This window comes from Haliotis asinina, chromosome 2 (assembly GCF_037392515.1).
Source record: "Haliotis asinina isolate JCU_RB_2024 chromosome 2, JCU_Hal_asi_v2, whole genome shotgun sequence".
NCBI lineage: Eukaryota > Metazoa > Mollusca > Gastropoda > Lepetellida > Haliotidae > Haliotis > Haliotis asinina.
The window spans coordinates 62,694,522-62,710,065 of record NC_090281.1 but is presented as its reverse complement, the minus strand read 5'-3'; the positions used below and the strand labels follow the sequence as shown (position 1 = coordinate 62,710,065).

The following is a 15,544-nucleotide window of genomic DNA, read 5'->3' as shown; positions in this document are numbered from 1 at the left end:
AATAGTCACTTCATCCAGTGTACAAAAAATAAATTTTTGCCCATGAAGCAACAGTTGTGAATACTTGTTGTGTGTAGTTTGGACACCGTACCCACAACGCCATTCCTTATCAACAAGAAGACCACATATGAGCAACCTTGTACACAATGGAGACATGACAAAGATTGTAATTTTTGTCTCAACAAATACACATACCAGATATACGCAACAGGTATCACACTATAACCCATTTCGCACCAAATATAATGATAAAAATGGGACTTGTTAAGTTACCAATAACCCGTCTACAAGAAACACAAAACCAACATCAGTATCTTACCAAATCATTGATTTATTGAGTCATGTGGCTCATTTCAAAAAGTACAGGACATTATTTAAACGCAGAGGCCTTCAGTTATGACAATAATAGGATAAATAAGTTACTGTTTCTCAATTTATCACTGTTGATAAGATCATGATTATTTAAATACACTGATCATACAACATGAACGTTCATTAACTTAGCAAAAGTTCATATCGTCCTCCGATGTTCAACACGCCTACCAGTCACAAATTCGCCGAACAATGGATTCTTCTGATCGATTTTCCCCATCAACGTCACGAAATCTTCATCTTTACCACTCAATCTTTGCAAATAAATATCAAATTAATTAATGGTTGCATCCAGTCCAAAATTGTAGTCCACATGCTTTAACACAAAACAAACTGTCGACGAAAGAATCAGCTTCACATAAAAATCACCCGACACCCGGTCGACCACGTGGTAACCCAAAGGGTCGACTTCCGGTTTACGTTTTAGATAGTCACGTTTAACTCGTGTAAAAGAATCTGAATTGTTCGTGTCCATCTTGGCAATAATATTCTTACTCCTTTCCTGATTTGATACCAATAACAACCTCTTCGTCCATTGCCTTCAGTACAATAGCTATAGGTGGAACGTCATCCTTCAATCGAGCTTCAAACTCTTTCCTCATTTCCACATCTTTCTCACTGACCTTCATGTCGTCCCGAGTGCCACTCTTGTCGTCCATAAGGCTCAAGTACCCATCACTATCCATATCAATCACCTGATATTCTATTCTGCTCACGTGCGGGACATTCATGTTGTGTGTGGACGGGCAGACATCTTCGTATTTTTTACTAGTAAACAAGTCCGTACCTACTATATGAACCTTAGCGTGACCATGTTTCCCGGTCTTTGATGTAGACAGGTCCACTATCTTACAAGGACGATTTTTAAGGACAACGTATTCGTTCTTCCTCAAAGCAGAACACTGTTTAGGATAAGATGTCGATGCTCCGCTTCCCGCTTGTTCAAAAGTCTCGTCCGCTGCGTCCGCCATCTTGTTTTACGTGGATTGGTCTGCTTGACAAACTTGAGACTGTCGTCAGCGAGTGTGGTGGATGTGTAACGATACCGTCTTCCTTTTAGCTTCAGAAGAAGCAATCAATCGACCCGTACTTTTCGTAACGTGAGACAGAATTTCCTAGAAGCACACTTTGGCTGAACACATCTACGCCGGTACAAACGTTAGCTGGGTTGTGCGAACACGAGGTCTTGTGAAAAGTAGGTCGGCAAAAGTAGTTCAGGTGGAGGCGGTACGTGGACTGTTACAGTGCGACAGGCGCGACATGGACAATATCCTTATTTGTGGCTATGGATTGTGAAGGCCGGGCCCAGGACAAGCTTAATGATTTCCACGCTTCGGTGTACGTGTATGGGTAGGGCACTGCTTTGGTGATAAAAGTTTGGTGAGTCGATCCTGCTGTATGGATAATATTGCGCGCGCCGATCTATGTCGCGTGATATTTTTAGGAAACGACCATATAAGACATGAGTCATATATATTCTTGTAACGGAGACCTGTATAGGTAATATCACTAGAGTACAGAACGTACAGTTTAACAGAGATCCAAGGTATTTTTAAATCAAACTTGTTTTGATCTAGTGTAGAAATATACCACACAGTGAAGTTAGAATTCATAAAGTTCTGCAACTACAAAAAGCATATCCTTTTCCAAATTGTAACAGCTGTGAAAATAGAATTTAAAATGTCTTGTGATTTAGAAGTAGAATTCGCAACAAATATACCCAATAATAAAACATGTATTTCTATTGTTTTGACTTGAATGATTTATTTATGTTTTATTTGATTTAAATTTGAGAAATTCCAACTAACTATTGAAAGTTCGTGTACCAACAGGAGAAATTAAATTAGAGCATGTCATATTTAGAGAGGCAATTAAAAGTGCGGACCTTTCATGTTGCCTATCCTATAAATTATAAGTACGTCACTCCAGCTTTATTTTTTTAAAAATTTTGATATATGTTTATTTGTTGCCTTTGTCCTTCCCAGGGCCTATATTTTCGAAGCTCTCTTAGCTCTAAGATTGTCGTAAGTGTATGTTAGTGTATGGCACTTATGACTATCTTAGCGCTAGGAGAGCTTCGAAAATATAGGCTCAAAAACATCCAGCAGAGAAGATTAGACATCTTCCTGTGATAGCTTTGATAGGCAATGTTTACACGCACTGTATGACAAGTTGGGTTGCCACACACAGACATTCTAAATACTCGGATAGAGTGCCTGTGTTTAAAATCTAATGTTGTCTATGATAAGTTAATGACATGTTTCATCATCCAAAACTGTGTTCTACAGGAGATATCTATTGTGTGAGATCATATTATATGATATCTCCTAACAGATATTGTTTTGACAGATTTTCTTCAGTGCCCTGACAAAGCTATGACGTCATGAACTTTACGGCGTCACAATGCTATGGCATCGCTGCACTGCATGTTAAATGGTACTACAGTGTTGAGATATGTACATTTGTCCTTGAAAACTAATCAAGAATGATTTTTGACGGTAAATAGAATCCCACCTTCGTGTCTACTGATATCAATTATTTCTCGTTGATGTTACTATTATGTTACTCGTTGATGAAGTAACATATGCCATGTTTTGGATTACACTTTCTTAGTAAAGTACAAATTCTAGTACTTTTTTGGTTGAGTCCCATCCGGGATTCGAACCCGCACCCTCCGAGTCTGACACCTAATCGCCAGCACACAAAGTTAGCCGCCTAACCCGATCAGCCACCGCGGCTAACTTTGTGTGCTGGCGATTAGGTGCTCGGAGGGTGCGGGTTCGAATCCCGGATGAGACTCAACCAAAAAAAGTACTAGGATTCGTACTTCACTAAGAAAGTGTAATCCCAAACATGACATATGTTACATTTGACCACTCTCTAAAGGGCATTGTGTAATCACTCGTTGATAAAGGTAGAAATATCCTCGGCAAACCTCGGATATTTTTAACTTTATCTACTCGTGTTCTTATGATTGATATCAGTAGACACCTGGGTTAGATTCTTCATTTACAAGTGTTCACGTGATAGTGGAGACAAGGCCCCCGAAAACCCATAAGACGATGAATAAACGTCTCCACCTAGAGGGTGTTTCGAATCTATCAGAAGGAAACGCGTTATTAAAGGACGAATTTTGTGTTCACATATTATATGTTCTCTGTAGACATCATTTCTCATGTAAAGAAAAACCCATGAAATATAAAAAAGTAAGCCATGGAAACTGAAACGCAAATAAGTCTGATATGAAAGGATATTGAATAATAAATAGATGTGTTAACGAACCATTCTTTATGTTGAAATAAGTGGACCTGTGCGTATGATACTGACCACTGGATTGTTTGGTCCACACTCGATTATTTACAGACCACCGCCACGAATAGTTTTAATATTGCTGAATGCGGCATTAAACAACAACCAAACCTAAATCAAATACATGTAAGATGCAGTGCAAGAATAAGATTGAAATTTGGCTTTTCTCAAATGAGAAGCCTCGATATTATCAGAGAGGCGTCATTGTATTAGGAAATTAATATTAAGTGGACCCGTAGTGATTTGCAGTTAGGAATATGCATGTCAGTAGCTACTATTGTTTGTAGTGGCTAGATCACTTTGGTGATTGCAGGTCACCGCATATTTCCAACTATACCGTCGATCGATCAATCGATCGATCAATCAATCAATCAATCAATCAATCAATCAATCTTTATTTCAGTACTGAAAAGGCCGTACGCCTGTAGTACATTTAGAGTTTACATGACTAGACAGAAGTCATTTATAAGTTCTTCTCTGTAACAATACGTTTTCTTAGTCTTCTAGCGAAGTAGATGTACATTGCCAGATTCGGTAATAGTGGTGTGGTAGTATCTGTTAATAGTGAAATTAATATTCTTACACTTGGGTGCTTATAAAAGTATGGTTTTAGGTAGTTTGTTCGTAGAGTCATATAAGCAGGGCATATCAGAGGGAAATGTAGTTCATCTTCAACAGTATTCATATTACATACTTTACATATTCTTTTTTCCGTTTGTATACCTGTATACATGCCAGTTTCAGTAAATACGTCATGAGAAGAGCAACGGAAACGAGAGAGAGCTATACGAAACTTGTTTACGTCGATTTTTGATAAATAGTCTTCAAAACGTATGTCCGTTTTGTTTTCCACTGACTATAGTATAAGTATTTCTACAAAAATATTAATATCCCTCAACCAGCGTCCTAGCTTAGACCTGTCCCCTTACCGACACTTTCCTATTTAAAAGAAAAAATGCATTACACCCATGGGCACATAGGTGGCAAACAGCAAGCCCATAGTAAGCAAGGCAAGTCTTGTAGCAAGGCTATTGTTGTACGAGGAGACACTTGCACACAAAGTAGCATAATTCTCAACGAATAGGTCGTTAGGAAACAACTATTCCCAACAAATGGAAAACGTAGCATGTACATATTGCAATCAAACAACTCACTTTAGGTTTTATATGAGAAACACTATTACGAATATTTCCGAAAATGTCACGTAGCTATATCACGACTGTAGCCATGTCGTATAAATCAGATGTTTAGGTGAATATACAGGTTTACATCGGGATAACAGGGAAGTGTGTAGTCCCAGTTATGCTCGTGTGTGTACAGAGGTGCGTGCGTATACACACAACTGGGCGATCGCAACACCAATACATATATATGTAGATATGAAATGGTCATGTATGCGAGTAATTCCGTGCCATCTTTATTATTGAGCACTGCTATATATTGTTGGCCACATATGACCTAGTCCATCTCACAATTCCTGAATTACATTATTTTCCCTACCGCATAACCGTATACCAGCAATGCTAAACCACTAAATGAAAGCAAGTCTAGATTCCCTCGGGTTTTTATTTCCCACCTGACTGAGACTCTACATCACCTGGTCGATCACATCAGCTGACAAGCTGACTGCATGGACTATATAGTTTGATGGTGTTCACATTTAAGATAATATGTAAAACGTGGCTAGTGTACATCTGTTATTGTTGTGTTCTTTTACATGCGCGAGTAAGTGACTGAGCATGACTTTATGCCGTCTTTTATAATATTGCAGCACTATTGTTGTGATTTTCACTCTTTCACTCAAATATCCACAAACCCATACCTACTCATTCACTCTGTATGTAGCTAACGTTGTTTGGACCTTTAACAAGTGAGAAAGTCCGGGCGACTTAGTTCACTCTCTCACGCAAAGATTCACTGACTCAAACTCACGCACTCACTCACTCGCTGACTCGCTCGCTCAGTCCAAACAAAGGAAAGATTAACTCCGACATGGAGTCTTAATGATGTACACTCTGTACTCATTTTATCAGATCATTCAGCCCATAATGCTTAAATTTAAAAAAAAAAACTTGGATTGAAATCCACTCGACTTATAACAACGTTGGCGGCGATTTGTCTTGCTACACGGATGTGCCGTAATGCATTTTGTTTTGTTTGTTGTTTTGTTTTTTGTGGTTGTTTTGGGTCTGTTTTGTTGTTGTTGTTGTTGTTGTTGTTGTTGTTGTTAATTTTGATTTGTTTATCAGAAGTGTTGTATACAATAAAGTTTTAAAAACATTGTTCTTGCCTGATGTCTTATAGTGGCCTTTAAAACTTATAAAGATGACCAAGATATTTTATGAATTAATCTTCTTTAATCTTTTCCATTCAACGTTTCACACTGACAGTTCACCCAATCAAGGGATCTGATCTCGACACGTTGTATGGAAAAGATTAAAGAAGATTAATTCACAAAATATCTTGGTAAAGTTTCTCACAACAGAAAGCAATTTTTTTATGAATATTCAGTCATTTCGCTAAGCGTTTGTCTCTCCAGATTCAGACAGCCTGACACAGAGATGGGATCATTATATATATTCGATCAGCAACTGTATTGCCGTTACACATGTGCATAGTTACCGTAATGCGTTATGTCGGCCCACTTCAGGCCTGTCCATACATGTTCGTCAATGTCGCGCTCGATCGATCATGGAACAGTACAGGAGCACAAGCGGCCGAGATGGCTGACACAAAAATGGACTGTATTTCAAGAAGTAACCAGTGAAGGTTTGTACATTTCAGCCAACTAACAATGCATTATGTGTCATATATGTTTGGGACGTAACGGAGTGGCTTGTTTTGGTTTCTGGCACGGGACCGAGTGTTGTGATTCATGACCCACGCAGGAGCGTGTCCAAGCACCCCAGTAAACACTGCCACACAACACTCGCCAACAAAAGGCGAACACACCTTATCAGAAATGTTTTATTTTTTGCGTTAATTAAAATCGATTTTTAAATAAACATGCAACATTATAACGAGTGCATATTTAATAATTCATTTGAATTTGGCTATATTTTCTACTGAGACTGGATTTGTGTGACGATCACAGTATGTATCGTCACGTGATCACTTATATTCAGGGTTATTCTTAGCACGTCATGCCTATATAACGCCGTACGAGGATGTAAACACAAACGTCCAGAGTGCAATTCTAAGTGATAGACCAAAAGTACATTTACTACTTTTGGTGAAGACCTTTGATCAAAGAAGGTATGTTGAGATATCATGGAAAATGTCTGTTTGAAGTTAAGACATCCTTACGAAATAACAAGAATGTGGTATACATGTATTTTAAATTAAATATTAATTCATATTGTTCATAATTTTTAAACTAATGAATATAATGACAACTGATGCTGTTATAAAACATTTACTCTGTTTTTTTCAATAACTACAACGTAGTAATTTTGTTGTTCACGATAGGGTATTTGTTTGTAAAACCCGCATTACAGAACTAAAATACATGTATTGCATCACAGAATGTTAGCTAACTTTAAAAGAGTGTCAAGTCTTTAGAATTAAAAGAGGAATGTTTTGAAAGAGTCTTTTACATAGCTTTACGTGCTACACTGTAACAAAGTACTTCAAAGTATCACATGCAGTTCTAGAATGGTACTCACAGATAAATTTACAATATTTACAACTTGTTATTTTGTATAACACGAGGAGTCTACACACAGTTTTCTACGTTTGTTATGCTTGATTTGTTCTAAATCGTTTACTTGATGTTTTTATTCCACATTATTTATACCTTGGTATGTGTATTAACCTGACTATTATACACAGTTATAAACTATGTTATACTTGATTTCTTCAATAATATTTATAACCTGAATATTATCTAGACAGTATGGGAAACGATGCCGTACTTTATTTTTTCTTTATTGTTTGTACCTTGGTATGTGCAATAACCTTACCATTATACATAGTTATAAACTGTTATATCTGATTTCGTCTACATTATTTATAACCTGAATATTATCTAGACAATTGGAAACGATGTTATACTTTATTTGTTCTAAATAATTGATACCTAGGTATAAGTAATAACCCGAATATAAATTGTACAGTAAACTATTGTATACTTGAATTTCCTAATTATGTATATATACACTGGTATTCATTTTAATCTGAATAATAAAATATATATAGGTATAAACTGCATTATAGTTGACATGTTCCATACTATTATACCTTATACCTTATAGTCTTTGGTATAAACAGAATTTTATACATAAACCGATATCTTTATACCGTATCCGTATGTTACGATTTCTTTCTTTATATATATATATATATATATATATATATATATATATATATATATATATATATATATATATGTGTGTGTGTGTGTGTGTGTGTGTGTGTGTGTGTGTGTGTGTGTGTATGTATATATATGTATGTGTGTGTGTGTGTGTGTGTGTGTATGTATATATATGTATGTGTGTGTGTGTATGAATGAATGAGCCACATGTGTTTTCTTGTTAAGTAAATGCTTTTTTAGTAACTTCCTTCCAAAAGGTTGCATAAAACACGAATGTGTTGATCAAACAATATTTGGCAGACACGTCTTTCCTACAAACATAGACATAAGGTTGTATTGGGTAGAAATATTGGCAGGACGCCATCTTTGTTTCACAAGGGATTCGGCTAACAAAAGAGTTAGTCATTTATGACGCGAACTTGTGAACTCGATCACTGGTATACGACTGGTTGACGGGGTCACCCAACTTATCAGTGAATGTCTTGCTGTCAAGCTTACAGTGTTCGTTCTGAGTGCCGTTTCGTAATGAATTAGTTTACTTTGTCAGCTTTAGGGCTGTTTAACAAGATTTATTGAACGCGAGTTTCGGAAGCATGAGTCTTTTCTTACTTTGGGTGCGTACAAAATCTGAACCCCACTTTTGCCTCATTTTTGGAAATAGATATGGCCACTATTAGCGGATACTGATTTTCTACTTCCTCATTCATTTAGTCACCTTTTTTAGATAGTATCGACCGTCTTTACTTAGGTTACAGAATACTCAAAAAAGAACCTCGGATTGTTTAGTGGCAAAACCCAGAATGGAGAGTGAAGGGGGCAAAAATAAATATACACCCATATAGTTGTGGACCGGACCTTTAGTTTACATTGTTTCTGCCAGTCAATTCAGCATTGTAACATGTTGATAACGTTAACGTTTTGAATATTTTTTTGTTTTTTTTTTAAATCTAATTTTCCACTGTATACTTTTTTTGCCAGATGCACATTAGTCACTATACTTTCTGGTTATTTGAAGGCGATTTACCTGCCTTCGTAGAGGCCTGTAGCAACTTAAGTACCCGAATATTAAAAGTGATATGGCTTTTATATTGGATACGTATATTAATATTAATTATTTAAGATAATTTGAGAATACAAATTTGTTTTTAATGCAACTATCTTTTTGTTAATGATACATATCTTTCTTTTACTCTCTGAAAGGTTTTGAGACCACCATGTCGTCAGAGACGGGGGATGTCGTAACTGATGGAGATCAGTCAGGTGCGTCAGCTGGGGCCACTGGTCGCAGCTTCATTGTCGACGAGGCGACATTTGAAGAGCAGTTTCTCCGGTGTCAAATATGCCGCGACAAATTTGACAACGAAGAACGACCACCGAAATCTCTACCATGCAACCACACCTTCTGTCTTCCTTGTCTGAAGCAGGTGTTTGACCACAGTCAGCCAGCAACCAGACGTGACCGATCTTGGCTGGATGAAGGCCTACATGGGGCCTTGAAATGTCCTCAGTGTAGGGTGGAGATTTATTTAAGCCGTGGAGGAATCGCCCAGCTCCCAAATGACCACAGGGTTATCCAGATGATGGACTTCCTCTCCCAAGCAGTCGCCAAGTCGAAGAATGTGTGCTCAAAACACGAGCGCCAGCCGCTAAATTTCTTCTGCAAGAAGTGTTTTCTTCCCGTCTGTCGAGACTGCACCGTGCTTGACCACAAGGAACAACAAGGTCACGTCATTGTCGACGTGACCGACGCCGTCAGCGAGAGTTCAGAGGAGTTTGACACTATGGAAAACAAGACGAAAGAGATCCTGGATAAGATGAAATCGAGATGGGATTCTTTAGCCAACGCTTCTAAACGGTTGGACATCCTCGAGAGGCAGCTCCGAGTCTCAATCAAGGATACTTTCATAGAGTATCGTCTCCTTCTTGAAAGGAGGCAGGAAGCCTTGATAAAGATGGTAAAGACTCAAGTCAAAGACAATAAGCAAAAGATCAATGCTCGATTTATCGAAGTGAACGAGTGGGGAACCCAGCTACAGAAGCTGTACGACAGCCTGACTCAATCTCGGGCTTCTAATGACCTACGGCAGTTGTTTACCATCAATCAAAAGATTAAAGAAAAGGAGGAGGAATTCAACAACGCGTCTCAGGTCATCGATGACGACTTGTTTATTTCATGTGCGTTTGAAGTTCCAAATGAAGGACAATTTCTCTCCGAGATGAGCGGACTCGGGGAAGTTTCGGACAAACCAGATCTAACTTTGAAAGAACCGGTTCCGGCCCAACAGCTTGTGTTGTATGATATGGAGGAACAGCAGGAACGTGAACGACAGTATGACAGGGAAAGACCCCTGCCCTATGACTGTGACAATCTGAATCCCCCTCACTCGGACGCTGATCCAGACTCTTTTGACGAAGAGTTCCTGAGAGCCATCACATCTCGTCTGCGGTTGGCCCAAACGCGGGAATTGCTAGCAACAGAAAGTACTAGTGATGACGGTGAGGACCCACCGGAAATATCTGATTTGCCTATAAGCCAAATCCTCTCTCAAAGAAGACCCCGCACAACCAGACGGCCTGTCAGAAACGAAAACTCGACGATCGAGCAGACGATACCTCGGGAGCTTCTTGTTCCTCACTCCCCCAACAGGAGTAGAGGAGATGTAGGGGAACGGCCGAGGGCAGTTCGTGCAAGGAGAAACCAGGATTTTAGAGTCGTCAGACACTCAAGATTCAACCAAGAGAATCCAGGTGAATCTTGAACCACTTTGCTCACATTACCCAGCACCGCTAAGACGGGAAGCCATATTTTATTCCGTGCGTGCCACTATCAAACTACAGGACAAATCCTTCTTGGGTTGTTTGTGTTTCATGAAAATCAATGTGTACAGTTGTTTCTATCACATATTTTGCTACCTTCGAAACGTAGTGCGGCACTTTTGCGTGAAGGTCTGGCCTTACAAGATTGACGTCATCAATACTTCATTACTACCGGAAGGGTTATGCTGGTAGCGGAAGCCCAGGGGATGTGTATTGTAAACGGGGATACCGCCTTGTTCACTGCAAAGTAGCATGAAACATAGCGAGAAAGTTTGCATTCTACATTTGAAATACAGGGGAAAGAGACTGATACAGCCTAAATATTAACAATCACGTCCGTTTTCAAAATGCTTCGTTTTCGAGGAAAAGGATAATATATTCTCATGACAGCATATTTCTGGATAGATCACAAATACGATTGACTAGTGCTGTTTCGCTTTGTGAACGTGTGACGTGAAACGTGACCCCAAAGACTGTGGTCGAGAATATGTCTTTCAAAGTTCATTGTTACCGTCCAGGTTGTGCATTGTGTGGATGTCAATTTAAACTTGACTTGTGATGTCACTCTTCATCAAAGCTTAGTTAGCTGTTGTGTAAATCGGGAAAGTGTGTATTTCCCTTGTTTTAAGAATGACATATAATAAACTGGAACATGAAGGATATCTGCAGTTATTGTTGGGCTTGAAGCTGAAGTCCTATAAGTTGACTAATTTTACTGAAGAAGTGTAACAGCTTCATGAACGTGATTCAGCTGTTGATTAGATCATATTAAATAAATTATTGGATTTTATGTCCTGTCCGCCTCACTACCAAACACGATGGGTGGCATGTATTGTCCATAAATAAGAGTGTGGGGAAAATTGCTCTTTGTCCTTTATTTGCTGACTTGACAAATACGCCAAACAACCACCCATATGTCAGTCATAGCGTCCACACGAGCTAATGCCCAGTTTTTCCTTCAAAAGTAAACAGACTCCCATCCCAAGTGCAACCGTTATATCAGGACAGAAAGAATTTGTTTTTGGTATGCGTTCTTTATAGAATATTTTACCAAACAAGTAAGGTGATTTTATGCTGTAGCCAGCAATATTTCAGCAGCAGCCAGCTAAAACACTGAAACCAGCAATATGGATGCAATATGCGCACCTGTCAATGTTACTGCAGTACGAAGTAGCCTTTCTCTACATGAGACGACCAGCGCACAGAGGGAAACATTGACGAGCGCTTGATTTCTTAAATATATAACTTTGATAGTAACAAATACAGCCAATTTAAATTGGAAACCTCACCGGAGATTCCGAACCTGATGAAATCTAGATTGCTTCAGATAGGGCTTAAGCATTGCAGGGAAGACCATACAGTATGGAAAATAATGTGGTTCTGGGACTGAGACAGACAGGGAAACACTCACATGGCGATCTAGCGGACTGTCTCTGTGCATACGGCGTATTGGGTATCTGGGACTGTGCCAGCTTAATGCACGTATTGCAAGTAGAAAGACTGCACTGCGGAAACTATTATTAGCAAACGTTGGAGCGACTGTCGTCCAGTTTGGGTTCCAGGCAATAACGCATGCAAAGTGTTTGTTGTTTTTGTTCTTTTTTTTTTTTTTTTTTTTACTTTTTGTCTCGTATGTAGCCAACTTGTTCAGTTTACTGTAGTTTATATATCTAGCTGAGAAACCATATGATTTTCATGGAGAGATGGGTTTTGGTTTAAGAACATATTTTAACATCTAGGAGCTCAGTTTTCACCCACATATCTAGGTGCTCAGTTACATTTTGTTTATATAAATGAAAATAACGAAATGTATTTTTAGACGCTTGTGTGTAATTTGTTTCAGTAAAACAGGGGCTTGGTTATATTTCACATTTCCCCTTCAAAGTGCGTGTTTAGTTTTACACAGGCTTTTAGCAATATCTCAGCAATATCACGGCGGAACGTGCTTCTCACAAGGTACTCATGTAAGGAATCGAACCCCGGTCTTTGGTATGACGAGCAAAAGCTTTAACTACTACTATCCCCCGCCCAAAGGTTGGGGAAGAAAGGTTTCCAAAGGGGCAACTAAACTAGACAGAATGTTTTTCGAGACGTATCTCAAATTAGAATAACAAATCTATCAATGAATAATTAGTTGTATACTCTCTGTTTTAAAAACGCATTGGATATTTATTGACATACACATATTCCAATCCAATAGGCATTCAAGTTAGTTGAACGAGTGATTGAGCGAAGTTGAACAGATGCTTAAATCAAAGGCTTATCAGGTGTTGGAGGTGACACAGCAAAGTGAGGCCGAGCCGACACGTCCTTGTTTTAGTCCCTAAAAGGGGAGGGAAATACAAAGTACCATGTTCCCGCATCTTTTGCTGTGACGTGGCTGGGGTCGAACCACTGACATCATGCTCTCCTGTTAGACATACACTCCACAGACGTCTGCCCATCCTCGATAATATGTTCCGTCAAACCTCCACTGTCGGAACCATATACGCTGTCGATTATCAGCCCAATGTGACGACCTACTGTGCGTCTTTGGTGACACCCATGAGCACCGGTTACCAACCGCCATTATAATTTGTTGTCGGGTCAACAGAGTAGCCTGTGAAATCCGTGGCCTGATCAAGCGATCAACATCATGATATTTATGCTAACGATTATTAGCTGAGTGCATTGTGTCGCGGCAGGTTAGCTGAAAGTTTGGGGACAGAAAGAAAATATTTGAAGTCTGCCTTACACAGGTAATTATACCTTGAGGTCATCAGCTGTTGTAATCCATCAGCTTGATCAAACGATCTCTCGATCCCTGCACATGTATACTGGACAAAATAATTTAGGGATATTGGTATTTTTATGATTGATATTTCATCAGATTGCCGATGAATAAATAGATCATTATTCATAACTTCAATATTTCAAATACATCCCTAACTATTTTTGTCCAGTATACATCGCATTTTTTCTTAAGGACAGCCCAGTAAGTCGCTCCACAATGCCGCATTCCGCCAGTATAAATAACGTTACTCTTGTTCAAAGAAACTTAAGACCCCAAACTCTTCGTGCTGGGCACCTGCCAAGCTGACGATATAGTTACAATACCCATTGTTTCGGTCTTACATTTTGTTACGTATGTTGGTTTTTGAATGGAAACACCGTGAAAGGCCATAATTAATTGTCGGTTTTCACACACACGGGCTCGTTAATCTGTTCCCTACCACTAGTGTAACTCCCTGAACCGGTGAATACGTTTTTAAAAGGCAGAACCATGACAGCTATGTCTTTGTGTAAGGGCCGATAGGTTTCAAAGCTTTATTTATATGGTTTTGAGGCCCACATTTCAGGCAACAATCACGTGAAAGCCCAGTCTATTTTATAATTTTTCTAATGGTATGATCAACTAATTTCTAATGAAGCTCCCGCAATTTCGGACAGACCACAGAGCTGCTTAGCTGCAGAACTTGCCAGCCCTGACCTGCCCACAAAATAGTTTAACATACATTTTAACCAAATTTAAATTTTAACCAGACCGTCGGTCAGATGAAGGTGAGAAACTAACGGTAAATGTTGAAAATAATCAACTGTGTTGAGGGAGAATGTTGCTCTGAACAGAGCTAGGAAGTAAAGCCTAACTGCTGCAGACTGTTCAGTCACAGCCAAGAGCAAATGTATGAATTTGTAAAAAACGTTTATAATGTAAGATGTGCATTTTCATCTATCAATAAAACAATAGTCAATAAGATCATATATTCCTGCAATTGACATAATGTAATCCAGTTATTGAAAACCAGGATGCACCATGCTTGTTACAAGGGCCTACTTGAACTTGCAAAGGTCACCCTGGCACTCCAGTTGACAGGGCCACATCAGAATGTTACAAGGACACATAATAAGTGGTATCAGTAGTTTTACTATTTGTTTGCTCTGTTTATGTAATCTAGTAAACGACTTACACTAACTTTGACAATTGTGAAACCTGCACTTAATGGCACTGTACGATCATACTGTGTTGCCTCTGATCATTGCTGGAGCCTACATCAGCTCTACAAACCATCCTGTCATGTCATAATGTCATGTTATTCACAAAAAAAACCAAGACTACATCCATAAATCTTGCTTTTCCTAAGCATTCCACTATTTAATGCTCCTCAAAGATGCAATACTGGAGTTTGGCCAGACTAGGCTAGCTATTCTCAAAATGTCAGTAGCCATATGACTTCTAAAGCCCATTTTTAAATGCACTGAAGGCAATCAAGTTAAAAATTACGAACATATTAAAAGTCCAGGCACAGGGGTCTGGAGTTTTGAAAGACTGGAGTTTGGGGTTTCTATTGGCTTTTTTTGCATATTAATCATTTAGTCCAAAGGTTGAGGGGCAATGCTGCTGAGGGAAACTATTTTGGGGAGAAAGGGGCTATGGGGTTCTGATAGTAATTGGTAATTAAGAGGTGCAGTTGAATATTTTCACATGTAAGTAAACTTGTTAAGATTGGCATGAAAAGTTGATATATACTCAACACCTTTTAGAAAGTGGTTGAAGACAGCAATCAGTGCAGTACAGATTCTTGTACATTTTTAGGGTTGTATCTTATCAGGGATAGAACATACCCTCTCAGAGAGAGATACCTAATCACCAACTAAGTTAACATTCTAAGCCACCAACATTTTTACAGGCTTGGAAGCATGAAAAGTGCAACTGGAAATGAAACTGGTTGTTCAGTTGGTTAGACCACTACTTTT

The 15,544-nt window shown here is 38.8% G+C and overlaps 2 protein-coding genes across 3 annotated transcripts; one reads left to right on the top strand and one right to left on the bottom strand.

The window, feature by feature from the left end:
• Positions 1 to 313: 313 nt before the first annotated feature.
• On the bottom strand, positions 314 to 1,755 carry LOC137274097 (eukaryotic translation initiation factor 5A-like). Its single transcript, XM_067807095.1, has one exon. It carries the CDS (start codon positions 1,341 to 1,343, stop codon positions 864 to 866), a length of 480 nt encoding a protein of 159 aa, XP_067663196.1. The 5' UTR covers positions 1,344 to 1,755; the 3' UTR covers positions 314 to 863.
• A 4,603-nt stretch (positions 1,756 to 6,358) lies between these two features.
• Positions 6,359 to 11,670, top strand: LOC137272773 (tripartite motif-containing protein 59-like). Of its 2 annotated transcripts, none has more exons than XM_067805164.1 (2): positions 6,359 to 6,450; positions 9,194 to 11,670. In XM_067805164.1, the coding sequence occupies exon 2, from the start codon at positions 9,208 to 9,210 to the stop codon at positions 10,750 to 10,752; it is 1,545 nt and encodes a 514-aa protein (XP_067661265.1). In that variant the 5' UTR covers positions 6,359 to 6,450; positions 9,194 to 9,207; the 3' UTR covers positions 10,753 to 11,670. The 2 variants fall into 2 exon arrangements, with proteins under 2 accessions (XP_067661265.1, XP_067661266.1); XM_067805165.1 differs by lacking the exon at positions 6,359 to 6,450 and adding an exon at positions 6,831 to 6,936.
• The last annotated feature ends 3,874 nt before the right edge of the window (positions 11,671 to 15,544 follow it).